At 45.7% G+C, this 18865-nt stretch overlaps 1 protein-coding gene across 2 annotated transcripts in view; it reads right to left on the bottom strand.

Annotated features, from left to right (window-relative positions):
- The window catches only part of LOC309551988 (uncharacterized protein), a 75310-nt gene that overhangs the window by 50848 nt on the left and 5597 nt on the right, over positions 1-18865 (bottom strand). For both annotated transcript variants that reach the window (XM_082252732.1, XM_082252731.1), the window contains exons 2-4: positions 16273-16310; positions 13168-13976; positions 7617-8522 (exon numbers count right to left, since the gene is read on the bottom strand). In XM_082252732.1, the coding sequence (XP_082108858.1) occupies positions 7617-8522; positions 13168-13976; positions 16273-16297 (1740 nt within the window). In that variant the 5' untranslated portion in view covers positions 16298-16310. The remainder of the gene's footprint in view (positions 1-7616; positions 8523-13167; positions 13977-16272; positions 16311-18865) is intronic.

Genomic DNA, 18865 nt, shown 5'->3' with positions numbered 1-18865 from the left:
CATGAATTGTTTAATACAACTAGTGTTACTTATGGGAAATCTGACATGAATGCCACATTAAAGGTGTCTAGGGGGGAGCTGATATTCAGGCAGAGCTGGCTAACCAGTAAAGGGGGTCTACCTGAACACTGTTTATCCTTATTGGCGTGGCTAGCATCTTGGTCTCGGTCACTTGACCATCACCAGGAGGGGCAAGCGATTGCAAATATTCCTGGAACAAGGTACATTTATCATTTTCATCTTTATAAGTAATAAGGCAAACTGTTTGTGAAGTATGAGTACACCCCTAAGTGAAAATGTCAAAATTAGGCCCAATTAGCCATTTTTCCTCCCCAGTGTCATGTGACTCGTTAGTGGTACAAGGTCTCAGGTGTGAATGGGGAGCAGGTGTGTTAAATTTGGTGTTATCGCTCTCACTCTCATACTGGTCACTGGAAGTTCAACATGACACCTCATGGCAAAGAACTCTCTGGGGATCTGAAAAAAAGAATTGTTGCTCTATATAAAGATGGCCTAGGCTATAAGAAGATTGCCAAGACCCCGAAACGGAGCAGCAGCACGGTGGCCAAGACCATACAGAGGTTTACACTTAGAACAGCCCTCGCCATGGTCGACCAAAGGTGAGTGCACATGCTCAGCGTCATATCCAAAGGTTGTCTTTGGGAAATAGACATATGAGTGCTGCCAGTATTGCTGCAGAGGTTGAAGGGTTGGTGGGGGGGGGGGGGGTGTCAGCCTGTCAGTATTCAGACCATATGCCGCACACTGCATCAAATTGGTCTGCATGCTGTCATCCCAGAAGGAAGCCTCTTCTAAAGATGATGCACAAGAAAGGCCGCAAACAGTTTGCTGAAGACAAGCAGACTAAGGACATGGATTACTGGAACCAAGCCCTGTGGTCTGATGAGACCAAGATAAACTTATATGGTTCAGATGGTGTCAAGCGCGTGTAGCGGCAACCAGGTGAGGAACACAAAGACAAGTGTGTCTTGCCTACAGTCAAGCATGGTGGTGGGAGTGTCATGGTCTGGGGCTGCATGAGTGCTGCCGGCACTGGGGAGCTACAGTTCATTGAGGGAACCATGAATGCCAACATGTACTGTGACATACTGAAGCAAAGCAGATCCCCTTCCTTGGGAGACTGGGCCTCAGGGCAGTATTCCAACATAATAATGATCCCAAACACATCTCCAAGAAGACCACTGCCTTGCTAAAGAAGCTGAGGGTAAAGGTGATGGACTGGCCAAGCATGTCCCCAGACCTAAACCTTGTTGAGCATCTGTGGGGCATCCTCAAATGGAAGGTGGAGGAGCGCAAGGTCTCTAACATTCACCAGCTCTGTGATGTCGTCATGGAGGAGTGGAAGAGGACTCCAGTGGCAAACTGTGAAGCTCTGATGAACTCCATACCCAAGAGGGTTAAGGCAGTGCTGAAAAATAATGGTGGCCACACAAAATATTGACACTCTGGGTCCAATTTGGACATTTTCACCTAGGGGGTGTACTCTTTTGTTGCCAGCGGTTTAGACATTAATGGCTGTGTGTTGAGTTATTTTGAGGGGGCAGCAAATGTACACCGTTATACAAGCTGTATACTCACTACTTTACATTGTAGCAAAGTGTAATTTCTTCAGTGTTTTTACATGAAAAAATATAATAAAATATTTACAAAAATGCGAGGGGTGTACTTACTTTTGTGAGATACTGTATATACAGTAAATAATGTTTGAGGGTTCTAAGTAATTTTCTAGCAAAAAATACTGATTTTAACTTGTAAACAACATGTGTCAGAAATAGGCTCGGTCCTTAAGTAGCTAATCTATCTAACCCTGTAAAGAAAAAATCCCTATTCATACCTTTTTTGAAACCGCTCCGGTCTGGTCTCCAGCAGGGGAAGCTCTGCAGAGGAGACAGCCGACAATGGCTAGGAAATTAATGGGAAGTGACGTCACCCATAGGATTACTATGGGGCTTCCGTTGTCGGCTGCCTCTTCTCCACACGCCTCCATAGTGAAGCAGCCGCTGACAGCTCAGGGTGGGACCGGACTGGATTGGCTTAAAAAAAAGGTATGTATAGCGATTTCTTCTTTACAGGGCTAGGTAGGTTAGTCTTACATCATGGATGCCTGTAGAGTTAGAGATTTCTCTGATGTTCATTGACTGACACAGCTCCTTATCTTCTTGACAGATGGGTTATGCTGCCTCCTACAGGAGTAGGACACTAGGCAGGAAAAAAACTTGACTACGCCTATGGGGCAGTCCCAGGGGGTATACTCCCACTCTCAGATAGGCATTCAGTTTAGTTACAAGCAGTGTCAGAAGAATTACAACTCCACAGAGGGGTGGGTGCTGTGTCTGTCAATTAACATCAGGGAAATGGATTTCTTCAAAAATTCCATTTTCTTTTTCGTTCATTGACGGACACAGCTCCTGATCTCCTTGACAGTTGGGACATCTCAAAGCAGTGTCAGTCTTGTAGCCGGACCGAATGACTCCGTGGACCCACTTGTCTTTTACTAGGGAGGTCCACGGATCCGGAAAACAGCAAAGACGGGTGAGGGCACCCCTTCATGCAGAGGAAGCCTTGTCCACAGGTCTGGAAGAGCCCGCTTGTGACATGCAAGACCAGGTCCTCCTGGAACCTCCGGTGGAGGCTCTGAAGGGATTAGATCCCATGTCTTGGGACCCTGAGGGACAAAACGGCCTCTCATGAGCTGAGAAGAATGGCCCCCGTCTACAAAGGGGCTCCTTGCCCTTGGAAGCCTGAGGCCCTTGATGATGTCATCCAAGGAAGCTCCAAACAGGCGATCCCCCACAAATGGGAGATCAGCTAAGGCCTTCTTAGAAGTCTGATCCGCAGACCAGCACTTTAGCCAGATAATACGCCGAAGGACTACTGCTGAGACAGACAGTCTGGAAGTCAAGGGAGCCGCATCCAAAGAGGCATCACAGAAAAACTGTAGCCCCTGGACCATCTGATCCACCAGCTCTGAAAAGGCACAGGAAAGCTGTTCCTCTCCAGGTCCCGGTGTAAAAGTTTAGCCTACTTGGTCAGAATTTGTGACACCATGGCAATAGTAAATACCAGCCTAAGTGCCGAACCAGCCACAGTGAACATACCGCGGGTCAGAGCATCTGACCTCCTATCAGCCGGATCTTTAAAGACCAGGGACTCCTTAACCGGAATTAAGGTGGCTTTATTTAACCTGGAGACTGCCGATTCCACTACAGGTGGGACCATCTACTTTATAAGCAAGGAATCCTCACAGGGATACCACATCGTAAAACGCTTAGGGACCACAAAGGTGCGTTTTGGACATCCCCACTGTTTAGTGACAATATTATCAAAGTAAGCAGGAAAGGGGAACACTCTCACCGCCTTGGGGGGCCTGTGGGTGCCAAAAGGCACCGGCGTCTCTTGATGCAACATCAGCCGCATCCTCCATCTTTAACCACTTTACCACCGGAGGATTTTGCTGTCTTCCGTCCAGGCCACTTTTTGCGATTCGGCGCTGTGCGACTTTAACTGACAATTGCGCGGTCGTGCGACGCCGTACCCAAACGAAATTTACGTCCTTTTTTTCCCACAAACAGAGCTTTCTTTTGGTGGTATTTGATCACCTGTGCGATTTTTACTTTTTGCGCTATAAACAAAAAAAGAGCGTTTATTTTGAAAAAATAACAATATTTTTAACATTTTTTTATATAAAATTCCCCCCAAAAAAGATGTAAAAACCAATTTTTTTAAAAATTTTTGGCCAATTTGTTTTATGCTACATATGTTTGGTAAAAAAAATCGCAATAAGCGTATTTTGATTGGTTTGCGCAAAAGTTATTGCGTTTACTAACAAAGGGAAAGATTTCTGTCATTTTTGGTGTTTTTTTTTTAACGCGTAATGGCGGCGATCTGCGATTTTTTTTTGCGGGACTGCGACATTGCGGCGGACAGATCGGATCCTTGACTGACATTTTTGACACTTTTGGGGGTACCAGTGACATTACTGCAGTAATCAGTGCTATAAATATGCACTGTTACTGTAAAAATGACACTGGCAGGGAAGGGGTTAATTTTATTGGAGAGGGAGGGGTTAATGTATGCCTGGTGCTTACTGACGTGTAGGGGGGGGAGGTGACTGTGTGAGTCATGGACAGATCGGATGTCCAGCTATGCTGAACAGTCCGATCTGTCACTCCCTGTCACTATGGAGATCCGCCCGCTCTGTTTACACACAGCGGGCGGATCTCCAGACTCGATCCCCGACGATCGGGTAAGAGCAGCGGCGATCGCCGCTGCTCCTCCCCTGGCCCGACTCCCGCTGTGAATGAAAACAGCGGGAGCGAGCCTCCGGCGGCGCGCAAGCGCCGCCCAGAAGGGGGAGTGTCCAACGACGTTAATACTACGTCGCTGGACGATAACGAACCACTCTGCCGCAGTAGTATTACTGTGAGCGGTTGTAGAGTGGTTAAAGTTTCATGCACTGACACAATCAGCACTTCCACCAGAGCCTTTGCATGCGCGGCTAGAGGAGCAGAGGAATCATCCTCACTATCTGAGCACACAGGGTGCGTGGACGCAGACCCAGAAGGGTAACTCACATCCGCAGGGACCGAATCAGATTCAGGATCTGATGAGACAGATGAAGCAGGGGAAGGCGGGGGACTCTTTTTGCTAGTCTGTTTCCCCAGGACCATATCCACCTTGGACACTAAGGACTCAAGGACCACCGTCAGTGCAGTAAGAGATTGGTGGGACCCGGAGGGCCCAGCAGCCTCTGAGAGGGGATCAGGTGGGGAAATGTGCTCCAGGGACTCCATTAGATAAGAGGAGGACCCACACAGAAAAGGTGTATAACACTGCTAGAGGCACCCCCAACGCACTGGCGATACCACAGGGTCCAGTACAGAGCACTACCGCTGCTAAAGGAGAGAAAGGGATAGAAAACCCCACTAAAAGGACTAAAATGTGAAACAGTGATAAAGTTAAAATCCAATCTCTGTTGGCGAGAACATTAGTTCATAGTGAAAATCTATGATGTGAAGCAAATGCATTAAAATTAATAAATCAATAAAATAAGATAAATCAGATATGAAAAAACTACTATGCAAAATGGTCAGGAATAAAATTTGTCCTTCACCGTGTGACAAATATAAATAATTGTGAATTAAAACTAATACTGAAAGAAAACAGCTGTGCAATCTTCAGGTGATTAAGACTTGAATAATAAATCTTCTGTGCAATCAAACAGTGAATTCAACACAGGATATGTGAGTCTTCAGTGCAAATGACAGTGCCAGTGTCCATTCACCTGAAGGTGGCGTATAACCCATATGGTAATGAATAGGCTCTGTGTCCTGTGAGGTACTCCAAGAAATGGATTTTACAGTGGACCACAAATTAAAGGACGAGAAATTCAGAAGACACATCTCTAACCCTAGATGTGCTGGGAATGAAGGAGTAGCAAATTAATGCTGTTACCGTTATCAGTAACGTGAGCAGCTTGTGAACACTAAGGTGTGATTTGCACTGAAGACTCACATATCCTGTATTGAATTCACTGTTTGGTTGCACAGAAGATTTGCACTAAAAGACTCACTACCACCGATTAGGTGCTTGCAGCACCAGGCAAACTGCACACCATGCAGCGATCAGGAAGAGAAAGATTCAGGAGTCAGCTCTAGGAAATAAGGAGGGGCTCCCACCACTGAAATCACTGCCGCTATAGCTTCAAAAACATGGCCATCGCTATTTTCAATGAGAAACCACAATAAAATGGCCGCCGAGGCTACACAAACACAGCAAAAGAGGCCCTATGAAAATGGCGCCCCCACGCGGCTCTCGGGGGGAACCCAGGAGCACATAACACAAGCCGGACAGGAAGGGGGTAGCCCCCACCAGTTACAGCACCCTCTCACAAGTTGATCGCCCGGTCACCGGCAGCGCGCTCCCCCGCCTCCATCGCAAACTTAACACCCCAGACCGACCTAAAAGGTACGGCCACCCCATGGGGGAGGGTGTAGGCAAATGGGGGATAACAGGTCTGCAGAGGACCACCGAAAAGGGGGGGGGGGTGCTGCATGGGAAGGAGGGGAACTAGGGAGTCCGACCGCCCCAGGGAGGGGCCCAGGTCCACCCCAAATACCTCCCAGTGTTAGAAGGGGGACAGCTACTTGCCATACCAGGAACAGGGTGGGCACTGCTCCAGACAGACCACCGCTGCAACGGAATAGAGAAGGCTGTCGGCCAGGAGAAACGCTGCGACTCAGGCCAAGGCCAGGTCGTATGCGCCCTCGCGAGATGTTTAACTCGCAGGCCAGCCCCCGTCCAGTGGGGCTATGTCGTGGCTGACCTAGCATGGAGCTGAGGCCTGCGTGAGCTCGCTGGCCAGACTGGGGGGACCCTCTGGATCTAGATTATCCAGTCCGACGCCCAGTCAGTTGATAGTAGATACTCACAGGAACAAAATCACAAAGATAGGAAAAAAAAAAATCAATTTAAAAGGAAAAAAAATTGTCAGGACCAGAGATCCTAGCAATGAAGCTAGGTCCTTACTCCTGACTAGGCAAAAAAAAAAAACTGAATGCCTATAGCTGAGAGTGGGAGTATACCCCCTGGGACTGCCCCATAGGCATGGTCAAGTTTTTTCCTGCCCAGTGTCCTACTCCTGTAGGGAGCAGCATAACCCAACTGTCAAGATAAGGAGCTGTGTCCGTCAATGAACGAAAGAGAAATCATTTATTGTCTTTGGATCTATTGTATATTCGGTACTTTGAAAGTCCAGTTTTTTTTATCTTTTTGAAAAAAAGTGTATTCTAGCAGGAACGAAGTGCAGTTACCTAGAGCTCTTACATGTTGCATCCGCTACAGTCATATTCCAGCTGTTGTGAATGGGAAAAGCATCGACACTGCCAGGTAGTTTCTGAGCTTGCCTTTTCTTTCCAGCCTTCTCACACTCCTATTGACTCAATATTATGATGGGCTACCTTCCTTGGCCAACTGGAAAGTCTGTATGAAGTGGGACAGACAAGTTCAATCACTACAAGGAAGTGTAGGAGCTTTGCCTGTCCATAAACACCTGACATTCTAAGAGTCACTTTAAAGTGGTCGTAAACCTCAAACATGAAATATGAACAAAGCACATCCTTCTTTAGTGTGTACTTGTCTTAATCCAGAGCACTAAGTGTCATTTCTATCTCCTGCTTCATTCCTCAGATATAAGCATCAGTCACTTCTGACAAGTTTTCCTGACACTGAGAGACATAAGGTGACAGAGGAGGGAGCTCTAGCAGATTGACAGCCTCAGCTCTGTTCCTGTGTGCTGTGTGAAAGGGGGGGGGGGGGGGTGTCACTTCCCTCCAATTATCTCTCAGAGCTCTGCAGAGTGTAACCTCAGCTTTCCTCCCACTTTATTTCAGAACTCCCAGACAAGCTGTAAATTCAGCACTTTGAATGGCTGTAGTGAATTGAGGACTGTAAATAAACAGGTACAACTTATGTAGGAGGATTTGTTTTATCTCTGTGTATCAGCTGAGGCCAGTTACTTCACTGAGTATATGTAAGGGTTTACAACCACTTTAAGGGGTCATTGAATAAAAACCTGAAATTATGCTGTGATATACCTTCTTAACACGACACAAGCTCTCCTCCAGGGCTCCCAGAAGTTCACTGTCTGGCAATTCTGCCGTTGTCTTTGTTCCTCCTGAGGGTTCCATCTCAGGATCTTGAAATGGGACATCTTCCTTTCCATCTTGGGGACATTGGTTTGTTTCTGTGCCAGCCAATCTTGGTGACATCGAGGGTTCTGTTAATGTTTTTTGATCGTGGAAACCACGCACATCCAGTTCTGGTACCTGTGGATCTTCCCCTGCTAGGTGAGACACCTTGGTCATGCTCACGAAATTCAGACCCTCATTAGTCTGTGACAGGGATGCATTGTCTGAGATGCATCTGCCCTGTTCAGTCCACTGCAAGACTGTTTTTTTCAGAAGGCTTACGTCTTCCAACTGGGCATTTTGGAATTCTGAGATATCGGACTGTGGTTCTTTGCCATCACTTATGTCTATGTTTGTTGGGGTACATGGAGCCATTTCACTGCATGTGCCATTCAGTAGCGTCTCTTTGGTATCTTCTGCCATACAGGAGTTATTTGTCACTTTATTGCCGGTAATTTTCTTCACATCGATGCAGTCACTGGACTTCTCAGATGCTGCAGGTTCCACTGAACTTCTTTCTGATTGTTTGCGGAAGTCCGGATAGTTGCATTTATAAGTGAATGAAGTACCAGTGATATTGCTAGTGTCCAACTCAGGAAGCTTTACTGAGAAAACACAAGGTGTACACTGACTGGCTGGCTCTATGCCAGGAGACTGGACTGTGTCTGTGATTAATGTCTCCTGTTCTGCTGAGCTATATACAGCATTCGTCTGACATGGCTCCCTCTGGTGACAGGGTATGAGCACCGCAGTCAGAGGCAACGGAGGAGATTCTTCCAGGTTACTGGCCTGTGTTGGTCCAATAGTGGGAGTCTTAAAGAAGAGAAAAAAAAAATTGCATTTTATGTATCATAAATGCTTAGCAACTTAAAGATGTATTGCACCAAATAGAAAAAGTGATGCGAAACCAACAAAAAATAAAAGAGAAGTGGTAAAAAACCTATACCAGGCTTTTATTAGTTATTGTTTTTCCAACAAGCAGTAAGTGAAAAGAAATATGGAGGCACACAGCACTACAAACCTGTGAAAGGTGCTAGATCCTTCTAAAACAAAACAATTGGGTTAGAGTTAAATTATGAATCAAAGTGGTTGTAAACTTAGAATGTTTTTTTTTACTTCATGGCTCGATCCACTCTCTCTCTCCTCATAGGGCAGATTGATAGCAGTGGGAGCTATTGGCCCCTGGTGTCCTGCTGTTGTCAATCAAATCCTGTGAAGAGGGAGTAGGGGGCGGGGCCGAGCAACACTGTCTGTGTCAATGGATGCAGACAGCGCAGCTTGGGATAGAGCCCGCAGGTGTGCCACCATAGGTAGCGGCTTCCTATGGTGAAATATCAAATATTAATTTTTACCCGCGCTGGGATAATAACTGCTGGATCTAATCAATAAACTGATCAATTAAATTAATTTCTCTTATTATGTGATATCTCTTTATGTGAATAAATAGATATAAATAAGTGTAAACTTTGTGATTGGTTGCGGCTTTAATAAGGTACAACACTCTAATAACTAAACCTACTAATAAAGAGAGCTACCTGGTCTTTTATATCTACCACCTAATATAAATATCGCAAGATTCAATAAACCATGAATCATATAAACGCTCAATTAAAAATGATAACAAAAAATTATAGTTCATGTCCATGTGCTTTCTTCTTAACGTTAAGAATAATAATACAGTCTTTAGTAGTGCCAGCCTGCCCACAGACAGATCAAAATTTCAATACGTCTATGGCCAGACTTGGTGACAGCTGTGTACAGCTTCTATGAATGGTGGAGCTTGGGGGAAAGGCATGCAAAGTTGAGCCCTTTAGGTCTATTAACACCTACAGCACTGGAATATTACAGCAGCGGAGGTAGGGCCGGGGACACGAATGAACAAGGATTTAAACTGAAAGAAGTAGCATTAGCACAAGGGACATATCCCACTGATTGTAGTTTGGCTACAATTATTCTTTAACCTCCCTGGCAGTATGATTCTTTCGGATTTTAGGTGCTGAAAGCGGTACCATTATTTTGCATGTAATTCTTGTGAATGAGCAGCCCAAACCAACTGTATACATTTATTATGTATATATATATATATATATATATATATATATAAAAAAAAGTACAGTAAAACTGCAGGAAAGGGCACTGGGGGGCAAACAAATGTGATTTTTTTTTTATTTTGACTTGTATCAGTGTGTTTGGTGTGTTTTACATTTGAATTTGCCGCCGGTTCCACCCCCCCCCTGCGAACGTCACGTCGCAGGAGACGGAAGCCGGGGCACGGAGAGGATCGGGAGGAAGATCCGCCGCGAGACACCGCCGGGACACATCGCTGGATCCCGGTGACAAGGTAAGTAACCCTGCTTACAGGATCCAGCGATGCTTCTGGAGGTACCCCAAGTGTGGCTCGGGGTTACAGCTTTTGGCTCTGAAATTTAACCCCGAGCCACGCTCGGGAATACTGCTAAGAAGGTTAAGGCAGCCTTTCATTGTAAATGGACTTCCAATGCACTATAATAGACAAGAAATGAAGTGCAACACAATGCAGTGCAGGGCATATGTGCTTTGCGGTGCGATGTGTTATCAGTCCCAATGAATGGCACTACAATAAAAACAGAGAGCCTACCATTGCATTAGCTTGTGCATGTTAGTTAAACACACTGTAAATGGGCGCTAAACGAGACCTGACAGAGTTACAACTCCCAATCTTGTTTTTAACCACTTTACCACCGGAGGATTTTGCTGTCTTCCGTCCAGGCCACTTTTTGCGATAAGTCGCTGTGCGACTTCAACTGACAATTGCGCGGTCGTGCGACGCCGTACCCAAACGAAATTTACATCCTTTTTTTCCCACAAACAGAGCTTTCTTTTGGTGGTATTTGATCACCTGTGCGATTTTTACTTTTTGCGCTATAAACAAAAAAAGCGTTTATTTTGAAAAAATAACAATATTTTTAACATTTTTTTATATGAAATTCCCCCCAAAAAAGATGTAAAAAACAATTTTTTAAAAATTTTTTGGCCAATTTGTTTTCTGCTACCTATGTTTGGTAAAAAAAATCGCAATAAGCGTATTTTGATTGGTTTGCGCAAAAGTTATTGCGTTTACTAACAATGGGAAAGATTTCAGTCATTTTTGGTGTTTTTTTTTTAACGCGTAATGGCGGCGATCTGCGATTTTTTTTGTGGGACTGCGACATTGCGGCGGACAGATCGGACTCCTGACTGACATTTTTGACACTTTTGGGGTACCAGTGACATTACTGCAGTAATCAGTGCTATATATATGCACTGTTACTGTAAAAATGACACTGGCAGGGAAGGGGTTAATTTTATTGGAGAGGGAGGGGTTAATGTATGCCTGGTGCTTACTGACGTGTAGGGGGGGAGGTGACTGAGTGAGTCAGGGACAGATCTGATGTCCAGCTATGCTGAACAGTCCGATCTGTCACTCCCTGTCACTATGGAGATCCGTCCGCTTGTGTTTACACAGGCGGGCGGATCTCCACACTAGATCCCCGGCGATCGGGGCAGAGCAGCGGCGATCGCCGCTGCTCCTCCCCTGGCCCGACTCCCGCTGTGAATGAAAACAGCGGGAGCGAGCCCCCGGCGGCGCGCAAGCGCCGCCCAGAAGGGGGAGTGTCTGACGACGTTAATACTACGTCGTCAGACGATAACGAGCCACTCTGCCGCAGTAGTATTACTGTGAGTGGACGTAAAGTGGTTAAAGATGCAAGTTGCAGGACTGTCCCTGGCTCAGAACATGTATGCAGCCAGTGAAATTGGGACTCCAGACCAACACAGTTGTTCCATGTAAATGACTTGCTAATTAGTGAAACAAAATGGCAATGGCAGCCCCAGGGCTTTTACCTTCAAAAGCTGAGTTAACACACACACACACTGTACATGGATCGAAATTCAGCTGGTTCAGCGGGGACCAGCTGAATTTTCGCTCCATGTATGGTAGAGCTGCACGATTAATCGTAACAGAATCGAGATTGCGATTCACTCCCCCTGACGATCTTAACATGACACTTGCTCATTTCTTTACATAGCTGGGGCAGGGAGCAGCTGTCAAAAAAAAAAAAAAAAAAAGAGCCTCCCGCAAAAGCCTATCAGCATTAGTCTCCCACTGAACTGTAAACACAAATGATTACATTGTATCTTTTCTTTCCCCCTGCGGAGGAAGGAAGTTTAACCTCTTAAAGACTAAACCTTTTTCCTACACTTGTTGCTTGCAAGTTAAATCAGTTTATTTTTCCTAGAAAAGTAGTTAAAACCCCCAAACATTTATATATATTTTTTTTTTAGCAGAGACCCTGCAGAATAAAATGGTGATTGTTGTAAATTTTTATGTCACACTGTATTTGCGCAGCAGTCTTTCAAATGCAATTAATACACTTTAATGAATAAAAAAAATAAAACAAAACCGTAAAGTTATCCCAATTTTTTTTATAATGTAAAAGATGTTACACAGAGAATTGTGATCTTTATTCCAAGCAAAAAAATTGTGATTCTCATTTTGGCCAGAATCGTGCAGCTCTAATGTATGGGCAGGCTAGTTGTACACAAGTTGATGTATCGATCGATTTTTGTACAACCACCTTCTTGGGTTTTTACCTGTTCTATCAGAAAACCCTACCCCATCAGATTTCCCTACCTACGTAATTTCCGGTGCAGGTTCGTCATGCACCAGCTGTAGCCGCGTCACACGTCCTACTGCGAATGCGCGGAATAGGTAGGGAATTTTGATAACATCGTAAGGGGGTGAGGCAAAAGTGCTACTGCGCATGAGCGGGCGCATGCGCACCAACGGATCGGGCAGCGGCATCTCTTATAACAAACCTACATCCGATCTCCATGGCACACACTGCGCCGAGCCGACAATGGGACAATCCTATTCCCTACCCACACGCGCATGCCCACTGTCGGGTCGGCGAAGTGTGGGGCATGGAGATCGGATTGTCGGGTCGATGCAGTGTCGGGTCAGCGCAGTGTGGGCCATGGAGATCGGATGGATGTTTGTTATAAGAGATCCCGCTGCCCGACCCGTTGGTGCGCATGCGCCGGCGCATGCACACTAGGACTTTTGCCTGACCCCTTACGATATCAAAATTCCCTACCTATTCTGCGCATGCCCAATAGGATGTGTGACGCGGCTACAAGCTGCTGCATGACGAATCCACAGCTGATCTCAACCGGAAATGATGTAGGTAGGGAAATCTGACAGGGTAGGGAAATCTGATAGAACACCGGCTATAGCTGGAAACACCGATCGTTGTATTCTGACAGCGGGAAGCCTCCCCGCTGTCAGAATACAATACCACAGTGGGAACTATTCCCCATCCACATCAGATCATTTTTCAACCTATTGGTTGAATAAAAAAAAAATGATCAATGTATAGGTTGCCTAACTTCAGTACAAGTTGATCACTAATATGGGAAGGATAACTCGGTAGAAACTAACCGTCCAAGACAAAGGTTGGGCATCATCACACTGCGATATCCTCAACTGAGAGGAACACAAATTCTTCCCTGGATTCTCACATTGCTGGGTGCTGGGGTCTGTTGTTTCCTGAATGCCTGGAGTCTTCTGAAGGCCAAACGTCTCATGAAGATCTGAAATCTTCTGAGGGCTTGGAGCCTGCTGGGAGCCTGGAGTCTCCTGAGGGCCTGGAGCCTGCTGAAGGCCAAAAGTCTCATGAGGGTCTGAAGTCGGCAGGTTGCCTGGAGTCTCCTGAGGGCCCGGAGTCTGCTGGCAGCCTAGAGTCTCCTGAGGGTCTGAAGTCATCTGAGGGCCTGGAGTCTTCTGAAGGCCTGAAGTCTCCTTAGGGTCTATAGTCTTAGGAGGGCTTGGAGTCTGCAGGTTGCCTGTGGTCTCCTGAATCCCTGGAGTCTTCTGAGGGCCTGAAGTCTGCAGTGAGCCTGTAGTCTCCTGAGGGTCTGAAGTCACCTGAGGGCCTGGAGTTTGCAACATGCCTGGAGTCTCCTTAGGGTCTGGATTCACCTGAAGGCCTAGCATATCCTGAGGGCCTGTAGTCTTCTGAAGGCCTGGAGTCTCCTGAGGGTCTGGAGTCTTCTGAAGGCATGGAGTCTCCTCCTGAGGGTCTTGAGTCTTTCGAAGGCCTGGAGTCTCCTGATAGCCTGGAGTTTCCTGAGGGCCTGTAGTCTTCTGAAAGCCTGGAGTTTCCTGAAGGCCTGGAGTCTGCAGAGAAGAGTCCGGAACTGCATCCATGTTGCTTGTCTCTGTACTCTTTTTGATAGGACACCGGAACCCTGACAAAGAACTGAGAGTTATATCTGAGTTGTATGACAATGAAATAGCCTAGAGAAAGGAGGCCCAAATATCATCTGCATATTGTATGAATAATAATCTGAACCTTAACATAAAATAAAAAAAAGTATTATTATTATTGGGGGTTTCAGGAAAAACAAAACTTGGCCACATATGTTACAATCACCAACTATATTGTCCAAAGTTCTTTCTGGCTAGATATAAACTTAAAGTATATTTAAAGGCAACATTTCTTTTTAGTTTTGTTTAGTTTTTCTTTACTTTTTAAAGTGGAGAGGGATTAGATCACTTGCCAGCTTTTAAAGCTGCTTTCCATGGGAGCACCTGTGTGGGCTCACTCCTGCACCGCCCTGTCTGCGTCTATTGACACAGACCAATCAACGGCCCTGCCCCCTGCATCACATCATTTAATTGACAGCAGCAGGAGCCAATGCTATCAATCTGCCCAATAAGTAGGGAGATAGCATGTGCACGTCGCTGGATCAGTTCAGACTCAGGTAAGTATAAGGGGGGCTCCTGCAGCAAAGAAGCTTTTTTATCTTAATGCAAGGGTATTTTTTTTGTTTTGTTTTCTGGAATTAATTTAGCATATTTATTTAAATTTTTTTTTTAATTTGCATGACGTAATTAGTTGAGCAGGGATCTCTCAGCTTAAAGAGGTTGTAAACCCTCTTGTATAACTTTTACCTATAGGTAAGCCTATATTAAGGCTTACCTATAGGTGCTATAAATATCTCCCAAACTAGCACCGTTTAGGAGATATTTACAGCGCAAACTGCCGATGACGTCATCGGCGCAGGCGCTCTGAGGGAACGGCCACCCGTGCCGTTCCTTCAGAGCTCAGTGCCGTGAACGGCGGCTCCCGCGCGCATGCGCGGGAGTGATGTAATCGCGCCTCCGGCCAATCAGATGGCCGGAGGACGCGAACCCGGAAGCGGGACGGCAGGACATGTCGCCGTCCTGTCGCTGAGGTGGCGGCACGGCGGGGGCTTCGTTTTAAGGTAAGTACTGCATAATGAGCTAGTATGCGATGCATACTAGCTCATTATGCCTTTCTCTTTACAGGGCTTTTTTTTTCTCGGATTTTTTTTTTGAGTTTACTTCCTCTTTAAAAGTGTTATGATGGCTATATCTCAGATTTCTTTCACTCAGCCTGCAGGCTAACCAAAAGAAATCTAACAGATTCCTCCATCCACACTAAAGCCTACTACATACTATAAGTTTTTATTCGTTACACTCAGCGGACTGAATGAAAAAAAAAAAACTAAACAGCTCAGGAGGAGCCCCTAACTAACTATGCGATGTTAGTACAGCGATCTCTCCTGCTGTTCTATTGTGTTCTGGCAGAGGGATGCCCCCCCCCCCCCCCAGAACACACTGGTCAGTGATCGGATTCTGATAGGCAGGCCTTTTCTCGTCATGCCCCTTAAAAGCTGACCAAACAGGCCAAATGTCCACTGATTTCTACCGATTTCAATGCTGCCCAATGTTAGACCCATTTATAGGGTCCTTAAGGCTATGTTCACATCTGTGCTGCTGCTGCGGGATCACACCTGTTTCCGCAGCCGCCACCACCCGCACAAGAAAACACAGGAGATGTGTGTGGGTGTCAATAATCCTAATGGCACGCCACTTGCACTGGAAATCGTTCCCACACTGCACTTGCGGTTCCCGTGCAGGCTGCAATTCCAAAAAATGGCACAGGGACCCTGTGTTTCAGGGGGCACAGCAGCCCATTCAAATAAACGAGCTGCCCGCATTAATGTGAACCTAGCCCTAACAGCATGGTAGGACGAATCACCATGCTGGGCTCTTGTATTCTAACAAATGAATACCCAAACAGCGGCTGCATCTGCTTGACTGGTGAAAATTCGCTCTGTGCATGGCCAGCTTTAGCTGTTGAAAGGATAAACTGCTACATCTATAATCAACAGCTGAACAACACATGAAAAGATAAGAGCCCATTAACATTAGCGCGACTTGTCAGCCTGACAAGTCGCGGTATGTCGCGGTCCATTGATTAGCACAGGACCCGTTCTAATAGGAGCGACACAAGTCGCTCCGACTTAGAAAAAGGGTCCTGTACTACTTTGGGGCGACCTCGGAGCGACTTGCATAGACTTCCATTATGTGAAGTCTCTGCAAGTCGCGCCGAAGTCGCGGTGCACAGCGGTGCATGCGACTTCATAGGTCGCCATCCCGAAGTCGTGTCGCCTCAATGTGAATGGGCTCTAAAGGTGTCTGGAGACAAGAGGTCATATTGTAAAATACACTAACCGCTCTCCTTCTTCTTCTTCCTCATCTTTCTTCAGTATCTAGAACAAGAAAAATAAAACATCATTAACATCTTCTAATACAACAGCTGACTCTGATGTTCTGAGAACAAACTAAAACTTGATTTACTGATTTACTAAAACTTTCTGAGTGCACCAGTTCTAGTAATTCTCCTCCCTGTATATGTAGTTCTTTAGCCATTTCCCAGCCAGTTTATTCATTAATTTATTTATTACAGCTACTTATATAGCGCCAATAATTTAAGCAGTCAAAAGTGAGTACACCCCTCACATTTTTGTAAATATTTTATTATTATCTTTTCATGTGACAACACTGAAGAAATTATACTTTGCTACAATATAAAGTAGTGAGGGTACAGCTTGTATAACGGTGTAAATTTGCTGTCCCCTCAAAATAACTCAACACACAGCCATTAATGTCTAAACTGCTGGCAACAAAAGTGAGTACACCCCTAAGTTGAAATGTCCAAATTGGGCCCAACTAGCCATTTTCCCTCCCCAGTGTCATGTGACTTGTTAAGTGTTCCAAGGTCTCAGGTTTGAATGGGGAACATGTGTGTTAAATTTGGTGTTATCGCTCTCACTCTCTCACACTGGTCACTGAAAGTTCAACATGGCACCTCATGGCAAAGAACCTTCTAAGGATCTAAAAAAAAAGAATTGTTGCTCTACATAAAGATGGCCTAGGCTATAAGAAGATTGCCAAGACCCTGAAACTGAGCTGCAGCATGGTGGCCAAGACCATACAGTGGTTTAACAGGACAGGTTCCACTCAGAACAGGCCTCACCAAAGTCAACCAAAGAAGTTGAGTGCACATGCTCAGCGTCATATCCAGAGGTTGTCTTTGGGAAATAGACATATGAGTGCTGCCAGCATTGCTGCAGAGGTTGAAGGGGTGGGGGGTCAGCCTGTCAGTGCTCAGACCATACGCCGCACACTGCATCAAATTGGTCAGCATGGCTGTCATCCCAGAAGGAAGCCTCTTCTAAAGATGATGCACAAGAAAGCCTGCAAACAGTTTGCTGAAGACAAGCAGACTAAGGACATGGATTACTGGAACCGTGTCCTGTGGTCTGATGAGACCAAGATAAACTTATTTGGTTCAGATGGTGTCAAGCTTTTGCGGTGGCAACCGGGTGAGAAGTACAAAGACAAGTGTGTCTTGCCTACAGTCAAGCATGGTGGTGGGAGTGTCATGGTCTGGGGCTGCATGAGTGCTGCCAGCACTGGGGAGCTACAGTTCATTGAGGGAACCATGAATGCCAACATGTACTGTGACATACTGAAGCAGAGCATGATCCCCTCCCTTCAGAGACTGGGCCGCAGGGCAGTATTCATACATGATAAGGACCCCAAACACACCTCAAAGACGACCACTGCTTTGCTAAAGAAGCTGAGGGTAAAGGTGATGGACTGGCCAAGCATGTCTCCAGACCTAAAACCTATTGAGCATCTGTGAGGCATCCTCAAACGGAAAGTTGGAGGAGCGCAAAGTCTCTAACATCCACCAGCAGCGTGATGTCATCATGGAGGAGTGGAAGAGGACTCCATTGGAAATCTGTAAAGCTTTGGTGAACTCCATGCCCAAGAGGGTTAAGGCAGTGCTGGAAAATAATGGTGGCCACACAAAATATTGCCACATTGGGCCCAATTTGGACATTTTCACTTAGGGGTGTACTCACTTTTGTTGCCAGCAGTTTAGACATTAATGGCTGTGTGTTGAGTTATTTTGAGGGGACAGCAAATTTACACTGTTATACAAACTGTACACTTACTACTTTACATTGTAGCAAAGTATTTCTTCAGTGTTGTAACATGAAAAGATATAATAAAATATTTACAAACATGTGAGGGGTGTACTCACTTTTGTGAGATACTGTATACAGTGGGTACAGAAAGTATTCAGACCCCCTTACATTTTTCACTCTTTGTTATATTGCAGCCATTTGCTAAAATCATTTAGGTTCATTCTTCTTCCTCATGAATGTACACATAGCACCCCATACTGACAGAAAAACACAGAATTGTTGACATTGTTGCAGATTTATTAAAAAAGAAAAACTGAAATATCACATGGTCCTAAGTATTCCGACCCTTTACTCAGTATTTAGTAGAAGCCCCCTTTTGATCTAATACAGCCAGGAGTCTTTTTGGGAAAGATGCAACAAGTCTTTCACACCTGGATTTGGGGATCCTCTGCCATTCCTCCTTGCAGATCCTCTCCAGTTCTGTCAGGTTGGATGGTAAACGTTGGTGGACAGCCATTTTTAGGTCTCTCCAGAGATGCTCAATTGGGTTTAAGTCAGGGCTCTGGCTGGGCCATTCAAGAACAGTCACGGAGTTGTTGTGAAGCCACTCCTTCGTTATTTTAGCTGTGTGCTTAGGGTCATTGTCTTGTTGGAAGGTAAACCTTCGGCCCAGTCTGAGGTCCAGAGCACTCTGGAGAAGGTTTTTGTCCAGGATATCCCTGTACTTGGCCGCATTCATCTTTCCCTCGATTGCAACCAGTCGTCCTGTCCCTGCAGCTGAAAAACACCCCCACAGCATGATGCTGCCACCACCATGCTTCACTGTT

Source organism: Pelophylax lessonae (genome assembly GCF_965119305.1).
Source record: "Pelophylax lessonae genome assembly, chromosome: 4".
Lineage (NCBI taxonomy): Eukaryota > Metazoa > Chordata > Amphibia > Anura > Ranidae > Pelophylax > Pelophylax lessonae.
The sequence above is the reverse complement of the archived record's forward strand: the minus strand, read 5'-3'. Positions and strand labels throughout refer to the sequence as shown.